This window comes from Girardinichthys multiradiatus, chromosome 5 (genome assembly GCF_021462225.1).
Source record: "Girardinichthys multiradiatus isolate DD_20200921_A chromosome 5, DD_fGirMul_XY1, whole genome shotgun sequence".
NCBI lineage: Eukaryota > Metazoa > Chordata > Actinopteri > Cyprinodontiformes > Goodeidae > Girardinichthys > Girardinichthys multiradiatus.
The window spans coordinates 51601462-51611365 of NC_061798.1; the positions used below are offsets into that span (position 1 = coordinate 51601462).

Below are 9904 nucleotides of genomic sequence, written 5' to 3' on the forward strand. Positions count from 1 at the left end.
CACCAGTAAACCTGCAGTCTGAGAACAAAGTGCTCTGTTAGGAACATATGGACCAATCAGATCTCTGATGTATGATGGAGCTAGATCATTAAGGGCTTTATATGTGAGGAGGAGAATTTTAAATTATATTCTGGATTTAACAGGGAGCCAATGAAGGGAAGCTAAAATAGGAGAAATATGATCTCTCTTTTTAATTTTCATCAGAACTCTTGCTGCAGCATTTTGAATCAGCTGAAGGCTTTTAACTGCATTTTGTTTCCCCATTTAACATCCAATGTTGTGAATTAACCAATTGGAAACTTGTGACATCACCATGACATCATCATCTGGTCTTTCCCAGATGTTCAAAGAATGTAAAATGTGTTCTCTCCTCATTATTTAGAAACCATTTTGTTAATCATAACTGCTCTGAAACAGGTCAAGTTTATTCTGATCAAATCTCAGATTGTGAGAAAATATGTTTCTGTCTTTTTATTTAATGTATGTAAAAATCCACTGTGTGTGTGTGTGTGTGTGTGTGTGTGTGTGTGTGTGTGTGTGTGTGTGTGTGTGTGTGTGTGTGTGTGTGTGTGTGTGTGTGTGTGTGTGTGTGTGTGTGTGTGTCAATGCTAAGAAAGAACAGACAAATAAAACTAGAGAGTCAGGAGAACCAGGAGGTTCTTCGAAATACCAGACTGACCAACAGGAGAACTAACAGGACAGGATCAGGTCACTAGGGATGTGTGGTGCCACAGAAACGGATCACAACAGGTACAGAACAGAAGAACCTGCAAAGCCACAGAACCAACTCAGATCACTTCCCCGGGCAGTGAAGGACAATCTTATCATAGTCTTTATTTCTCGGTTTAAAGTCGCACTAAACTAAATGTGTTGAAAAAGAAACTCGTGTTGGTTCTATAGGTTATCTCTGCGTAAGGATCAGAACCAGGGGCGAGGAACCTGATAACCATCCAGGAGACAGATCTGAACACGTCAAATGAAATGACAAAAATATTTTTCTGTCAACTTTGACATCAAATCAGATGTTTGTCATTTTAACTTCTGTTCAATTTCAGCTGCCGGTTAAGATTTAACCTGTGACCTTCTCCTCCTCTTCCTCCTCCTCTTCATCTCTCCTACAGGAAGGGGAGGTCCATGAGAGCCGGCCGACCTCCACAGCTGCTGTGAAATCCACTCCCAGCAGCACCAAGGACTCCAAAGTCAGCACCAACAATGCTGTAGCAGTGCTGAGCACCCCAGGAGGAGCCATCAACACTTCCCAGAATCCACCTGGAGGAGGAGGAGGTAAAAGCACTGAGGAGATGAGGAAGCTGTTCATCGACCGAGCCAAAAAGATTGACACGGTGTCGAGAGCTGGCTTCCCTCTGGCCTTCCTCTTCTTCAACATCTTCTACTGGGTCCTTTACAAAATCCTGAGACACGAAGATTTCCATAAGCCGTGAAGAAGAGTCCTCTGAGGATCAGTCAGGATGATCCTAACATCTCAGCTCTGAGGGGGTCAAAATTTAAAACCCACTTGGATCTGTTTAACCGAACACTGTTTGCCATGATAATCAGAGAACTAGTCAGTTTCATTAGCCTGATGTTAAAACTCAGGACGTGATGTTGTAGATCTGCAGGATGAAGCAGGAGACTGCTTGATGTTCTCCCAAAACCACCAAAGATAACCCAGACTGACCGAAAACAGGATTTCAACTCCAACAAGGCAGCTCCTCACAGCAGCTGATCCAATGAAGGATGAAGCATCGCTCAGGTCCTGTAACAGGTCTTTCATGGACCTTCAGATACGCTTCATGGGTTTTTAGTTCAGACTCTTCTTATTTTGCCTCACTGGTCCCAAAACATTTGCACAGTGCAGCTCCATCATCATGTGTGTTTCTGCTCATTTCACTCCGGTCAGTTCATCCAGATCATTCTGGACCCACAGTATATCCAGGTGTCAAACAGCCAGTTACCTCTGCGGACCCCTTCAGGTGATTCTGATGATGTTAGAAGGTAACCTGACCTGCAGCTCCTCTGACTGACTCATCTTCCTCATCAGGATCAGGAAGTAAAACGCTCTCATTGTTTTCTATAAAATGTTCATTCTGTCACAAACACTTTAATAATGTAAAGCCTTCATTTTCTCATTTTATTTTATTTTATTTTATTTTATTAAGAAATAAGAAAAACTTCGGCCAGTAAAAAGGTTTAAAAAACCTCAAAAATGCAAGTCAAAACCTTTATTAATTAATTAAAATGTTTTTATTTTGCAGATAAAAGGAAAAAATCAGGCAGTAAAATATAAACGAGAAATGATTCAATTTATTTGTTACTATTGGCCTTTATTTTTCGACAGTAGGTAGACAGGAAAGAAGGCAAAGAAAAGGAGACGTTTGGCAAAGGTTGCCGAGACCTGGACTCAAACCCGGGTCAGCTGAATCAAGGATTAGAGCCTCTGCACATGGTCACACACTTAAATTTAACTTAATGATTTTTTTTCTTTTTGACTTTGTGAAATAGGAGAAACTCTGATATTTTTGAAGAAATATTTCTTAATTTGTGATTTCTTTCCCTACTCAGCTGTTCTGAAATTAAATGTTGGATTATTTATTATTTTTTACAGTGAAGAGATTCTGCTGCAGTCGGTGTTTTTTTACACTCGTTTAGAGCTAAATGTGTTTGTTCATTTCTGTCAATGCTGCTAAATGTCAGCTCAACAAAAGAAGAAGATGCTGTAAAGATGAAGGTCAATCTTTGGACATTTTATTTCCTGACCTTCATCCATCCTTTATGGACAGCTGTGGTGCTGAGAAGATCAGAGAGGAACACCAGTCTCTGTTTCCACCAGCACCAACTCAGCGTGGTTCTGTTCTTCTGTTCTTTGCGCCTCAGCATCACAGCTCTGGACCTGCTTGCTGAAGTTCACTCTGCATGAAGAGGTCAGAGCAGGACCCGAAGCGCCAGATGTTCTCCAGGATACACATGATCTCTCTTTCTGGGACCTGCTGGAGGTGATTATTGGTCCTGGTTGCTGAACTCTCACCTGCAGCTGCGGCAGAACCCGTGCAGGAAACAGAACCGGGCTCCCAAAGTAAAGTTTATCAGGATGGTTTTGCTAAAACATCCCGTGTAGTGGTTTTGTTTTCCAGATTTATGTTTCTGGTTGTGTCAGCGGTCTGTTATCAAGTCATTGATGAGATGTTCTTCTGTGCAACAGAAGATCCCTCAAAGTAAAATATACGTCCTGAGCACAACTAGAGGAGAATCATTCTGCTTTTTACAGCTCTGCTCATCACAGATAGTTTGAGTCTCTCCACCCTCTTCCTCAGGGTGGGTGCCTTCTCTGACCTCTGACCCACAGCTATGGCAGCCCAAAGCCGTAAGCTTTGGGCTGCCATAGAAATTCTTGTGGTTCTAATAATGTGGAAGCTCAGACCAGCACACATCAAACATGGGGCAAAATACCCGACTCCCTGTTTGATTCTAGGATGATTTCACTTATCCACAGACAGCAGGTTCTGATCCATCTTACAGGAACAATCCGATCATGGGACCCGTGTTTAAGTGGTCCACATCGGTAAAACACCACAGGCAGGAATGTTGAAGCAGCTGATGAGCCCTGTAACTGTAAACGTATTCATACCCCTTGATTCATTTGACTTTGTTAAAACCACTAACTCCAGTTTATTTTACTGGATTTTATGTGACAGACCAACAGAAACTGGTTCTGAACGGTTATACATGCATTTAAAGAGGATATATGATGTTTCTGAATCCTTCCTTATCACCTTAAATTATCCAGTTGTGGTCTAAATAAAGTGGAACCTCAACGCTTTGGTCTGAACTCCTTGTTCTTGTAGCTCCTCAGGCTCCTCTTTTACCTGTTCTGAGGAACGTCTGACAGCAACTCGTTTTGGTACCGTCTCTTTAAATGAGGCACTTTACACCCCGCCCCCCCCCTCCAGATCAAAGAGCGCTGCACTTTAACCCCATCTGCCATTTTTGTAGTTTGATGACAATTATCTAGCACCAGAGAAATATTAAAAATAATGAAAACTGTTGATGTAATAATATTAAAACCTGCAGTCTGGTTCTGACCTCCAGGAGCTAAAAGCAGCACACAACGCTAACATCAGCAGAAGACCCGATGCTGCTGCTATCAGAACCATGGCCAGGACATCACATCAACACCACAAATTCATGTCTAAAATAAAGTTTGTTGTCATTTTAGCGTTATTTGCAGCTTATGGTTTTGCTGCATCCGTCGTTTCCATAGACAGAAGGAACTGAACCCTTAATCAGATGAAGTCTTTCAGCAAATCCTTCTTGATACTGGAGGAGATGATGAAGAGCTTTACGCAGACTGAGAGGACTTTCCCCACTGATGTAGGAACATTTCCATGAAAAATAAAATCTAACCAGACACTTTGAAGAGGTTCTGGTTCAGGGGGTCGGTGGAATGAATTGTGTGAGTTAATCCACCCAACAACCAAACATTTAGACTTATCCTCTTACAGCCTCTGCATTCTTGAGCTTGGACTACAAAATCACAGAAAGAAATAAAAATGGTGGATACACAAGATTGGAAGCAGAAGTCCATGACCTTATTTAGCTGTTCTGCAGCAAATACTGTGACAGTTGGAAAAACGTAACAGGAAATAGAGAAAACTGAACAGACTGAATAATATGACCCAAACAGAATATAAGATATCTCTGCAGCACCTGGAGAGGCTTAATTCAACTTTTCTGCTCTCCTACTGACTGCAAGTACACAACAAAATGTAATTAAGGGTAAAAAATGTGAATTCAACTTTTTTTTAGCAATAAAAGGCTAATAAGTGTGGAGTGCATTTCTGTTTACTCCCCTTTCATTTGACACCCCTAATTTAATCTGCAGCTGTTCTGTTTCTGGTTTCAGATGTTCTTCAGTGAACATTAGAGAACAAACACCATCATGTAGACCAATGAACACAGCAGACACTGCAGTTTTGAGCATGGTTGGGTTCTAAAACAGCATTCCAAACTTTGAACATCTCACAGAGCTTTTTTCTTCTGCTCTCGGTGGGTTCAGACGCTTTTCCACTCTCTCCTTGATCCTCCCCCATTTTTTGCCCATGCTTCAGCTTTTTGTCTATGTTTTTCTTAGAGCCTCTGTTCACATATCCTCCTAATATGGTCATTATGGATTTGGTCAGCTGGTCTCTCAACGCAATCGATCAAATTTTCTCAACAGGAAGACAGGGTAAAGGGGAACCCTCTCGTCCAGACGGGACGTTCTTCTCCCGATACGCAATGGATTCCTGGCAGCAGTGGAAGATTGTGTGCCTGACAACAATGTCAGTCGAGGACGTGGAAGATTTGTACATAATTGGATTTCTGATAACAGGATTTCTGCTTTTTGGGGTTACCTGGCTTATCGAAAGATTCGTAAAACATTGGTAGCTGTTCAAAGCTGCCTGGGATGTTTGAAGGGATCTTCAGAGCTCTCAGCACTCAGACTGATATGTTAAGAGAGCAGAATCACAAGTTGGACGCGTTTCCTGGACTCAAAGGTGATATGATTTAATCTTGGAGAAAGTTGTTTGCTCAAGATCTACTGAAAGTACCAGAAATTTGGCTATTTGGATTTGAAATTGAGAAATACCAGTAAGACTTTGAAGGCAGGCGGAAAATCACAGCCAGCCTGAACCAAAACATTTGTTTGTCTAATTCAGGCGCCCCGATACGACCTTCACAGGCTTATCAAGACTTTTCTCCTGGATGTTCTGTAACGACGTTCTATACGACGCTCTGCCCCAGCAAACCCCCTCATCTGTGAACTGAACTGTGTGGCCGTTTGATAAAACTTCCATCTCCTTTTCAAGGACTATGGCACCTTCGTCAAATCTTTGCACACATGATCATACTTAAATATTGGCACCCTTACGAGTCCTCCATGCCCCTGCAAAATCTTTGCTTATGTGTGTTGCTTTCCCATGCTCCTTATTTTTACCTAAACATGGATTTCATTTCTTCTCCTTTTCATAGATTTTTAGATTTACCAGTGAAAGGAAAATATTACTAGTTTCTTAAAAAATTTGAACAAAAGCTGTTTTTACACCAGTGACTCATCTTCCTTAGTTAGAACTCAGTGATTGCTTAGTTAAATTTCAATGGATGCAAATGACTGTTATTATTGGACTACAACTGCATTATATCAGCGAACCCAAGGGTCATTCTCTCTCAGCACAAGATGCTTTCCCCTACATAGAGGACTTAATGATATAATTACCTCTTTAGAAAGACCAGCTCTTAACAGTAAAACCAAAAGGATTATTAATGTTATCTATTGTAATGTTGGCCAGAGATTTTTAGATTTCTCAGAAGGATTCATAGATTTTTAGATTTCTTAGAAGGATTGTAGTGTCATTTGAGTTGTTTTTCTGTGTCTGTATCTGTGTTTAGTTTCTTTGTGATTGTATTGTAATTGTATGTAAAGCTCTTTGAGTGTCTCGTTACTGAAAAGTGCTGAATAAATAATCTTACCTTACCTTACCTCTGTTCAACCCATCATCTGAACATGAAAAGAGGATGGCCCAACTGCAGCCATACCAAGACATGGAGGCCCACCTAGATTGATGAAGCAGCCAGGGGATTCAAGGGATGTTTACTTCATCAGGAACAGACAAACTGGTCAGAGTTGATAGAAGATGGATGAAGCTAAATCCAGAACATTTCTGAAAGATAACCTGTTAGAGGCTGCAGAAGACCTGAGACTAGGTTGAAGGTTCACCTTCCAGCAGGACAACCACCCTGAACACCCAGCCAGAGATACAATGGGATGATTTAGACCAAAACAGATTAATGTGGTAGAATGGCCTAGTCAAAGCCCAGGATTAAATCCACCTGAGAATATGTGGCAAGATTTAAAAACTGATATTCACAGATGTTCTCCATCCAATCTGACTGAGCATGAGATGTTTTACAAAACAGAATGGAGAGAAGTTCAGCAGGTAGATGTTCAAGGCTGGTGGAGACAAACCTAAAACACCAGCAGCTGGATCTGCAGTTGGAGGAAGTTCTACAAAGTATTGACTCAAGGGAATGCATACAGATACAGTACTTTTATCTTTTGAAGCTTATCTCTCAACAGATTACAGCTGAGATTTATTCTGTCTGAGGTTCAGTGAACGTCAAGCTGAAGATGTGTAGATATAAGGCAGAGGAGGATTCTTGTGGACCAGGACACGGCAGATCTAAGGGAAACACACTAACCTTCAAGGTCTGTGGGTTTCTCTTGTTTCCTAATGACTCCTGGTCGTGGAATCTCCTACAAGTTTTGTTCTAGGTTTGATGCTCTGCTGAGAGCTTTACTTTCAGTTTTAGCAGGTCACCTCCAGCAGGTAATGTAGCTGTTTTACTTTCTACCTTGTTGCTACTCAAGCATACCTGTTCCACCTCATTATCTGCTCTCTTTCAGCTTCCTTCGTTTGTCCCAGATTCCTGTTTAACTGGAAAAGTTCTGGTAGTTCTACTGGTTCTGCTATGAAGACACTGAAAATAAGCCAAACGCCAGACAGACTTTTCTTGTCCTCTATGACAGCTATTTTTCAGACCACAAAGGAAGCTGGGAGTGTTTTCATGGAGGACGGTTGGTTTAACTTGGCTGTGATGTTGTTGAACCATGTGATGATGTGTGAATGGACTCTGGTTCTGAAGGAAATATGTGGGCTCAAACTGAGTTCCTGTCAGCTGAAGCTGCTTTTTCATGTTTCAAAACACTGTGAATTTTTAAGTGATTCTCATTAAAATGATCAATCAACGATCAATTAGCCTCTAATTATGGCTGAAAACCTTCAGGATTTCAGGCCTGAAGGATCCTGACTGCAGTATCAGCTGATCCGACCCAAATAGTTAAACTCATCCAGAACTGTTGGATTAAAATCTGTAAAAACATCATGTGATGACTGTGAATCCTGCCTCTCTGCCTTGGCTCTAATCCAGGATCAGCCTAATGAGCAGCAAGATGTGCAGCAGCTTCAGAAAGTTCTGCTCATCAGAGAAAACCTGGAGCCTCTAAACAGCTAAGTTTTCTCCAGGTCATTGTTTCACGTCATCCTTCATTAATAGGTCAAAGGTTAGAAATCTGGTGTAAAGTTCTTGCTGGGAACATGTTCCTGCAGGAGGTGAAAAGGGTCCCGATCAGATTAAAAACAGGAAGCAAACGAACGCCTCAGGAATAGAGCAGGAGGAGCAGAAATGACCCGGATTCATCTGCAGCCAGCATGTCAACTCAGTTAGAATCTGTAGAGGTGATCGGTTTCAAACAGACATCCTGGTCCAACATACTAAAAAAAACTCAGACACCCAACCTATCCATGAGGAAACAGACATCTAGAATCATCAAGTCCAACACCTCTGAAGTTCTCTGAAAACTCAATAAGGTAAAAAAAAAATAATAATAAAATAAAACTGACTGGGTTCTGTTGTGTTTCTTCATTTTTTAAGCCTAAATGTTTGATCGACATGTTTCTGGTATGAGATCATCTGCATGAGCTGCAGAAAAATAATTTAAAGACGGTAAATCAGTCCCATAAATCCGGTCTGTCTTGTTTCCTCGTCACCGTGAACTCTTTGTGTTTCAGTAACTGTTGAACTTCCTGCTTCCTGGAATATTTCCAGGCATTTTTCCTTTCTGGAGGTTTTTAAGATGAGAACCTAAGCTGTAAACATTTTCAAATTTATAGTTCAGAAAACAAATTTTGAAGCCTGGACCTTAATAAAATAATAATGAAAGTTAGTCCAGTCCAGTGTAGAAAAACCCAAATCGGTACAAACAGTTTTAAAACTCCTAGGACATTTCAGAGGGTGAGAACTAACATGGTGTCCAGCAGAAAACAGAACCTTATAAAACTGGAACTCTAATCTTTTGTTTGGTGCGAAGTTTGGAAGCTGTTCAGGGCTAAAAATCTGAGGGACAAAACCATCCCATCCAGCTTCAGCACATCTGGATCCAACGGTGGGGCTGATTTGGTTCCCAGGAAAACACAACAGCAGGTGGAATTAAAACAGCTTCTCTCTGATTTTGTGTCTGCAGAGGACAGACTGGACACCTCCAGGTGAGACCTCTGTCCTCACATTAAGACATCTTTACACAGAGCTCTGACTGAACGTCTCCATCTGTCCTCAGGCCAAATCTAAACAACCTCAAAACACAGTAACGGCATTTTATCTAAAAATAAATAATCTAGTGTTTGTTTTTCTCAGCTGACTTTGAGTCGTCCTTCTGTCCATTTTTGGACTTTAACTCAAACCCAGATTTTTCACGTTTATGCTCAGATTTTAAACTGGTCAAAGATTAAAACACATATTTCAGACTTTGTTGCTCTTCTTGATTTTTACTGCATCTCCTGGAGAGCGTCCAACACTAAACGTCATGTTGGAGACCAAAGACGTCTTCAGAAGCTGAAGGAAGTTCTACAAGTTGCTGGAGGAGGTTCTAAAAGCTGCTGGTTCATGTGGTGGACAATAAATGGACCAGTATATCATGAACTGACCCTTTTGTTTCAGTTTCTTTTTCACCATGATGGACCAGAGCACCACCCTCAGTGATGCAGAGAAAGCCCTTTTCAGTCCTCCAGTCACACATGGACAACACAGCAACATACCTAAACTCCACCCTGACGACTTGCTCCCACCAGGGTGGAGGTCTCGACGTTTTTCTTTGTTTTTGGTGATTTATTAGCTGAAAAAAGGCCAACCTTAGCATGTTTGGTAGTTCTTTCTGAAGAAATCGATAAACTGGAAGGTTGGAGGGAGAGATGTCAGGCCTGGAAACGTCCTGCATGAATCAGTATTTGGATGTCAGATGTTTTAGAGATTAAAGTAAAGGTTCTGGCAGATGAATCACCTGTGTTCTGACTGCTAAACTGTTATTTTTTAG

General features: G+C 41.3%; 1 protein-coding gene across 2 annotated transcripts in view; it reads left to right on the forward strand.

Moving 5' to 3' along the window:
* The window catches only part of glra3 (glycine receptor, alpha 3), a 72064-nt gene extending 68252 nt beyond the window's left edge, over positions 1-3812 (forward strand). For both annotated transcript variants that reach the window (XM_047364722.1, XM_047364723.1), the window contains one exon: positions 1122-3812. In XM_047364722.1, coding sequence (XP_047220678.1) covers positions 1122-1442 — 321 coding nt within the window. In that variant the 3' untranslated portion in view covers positions 1443-3812. The remainder of the gene's footprint in view (positions 1-1121) is intronic.
* The last annotated feature ends 6092 nt before the right edge of the window (positions 3813-9904 follow it).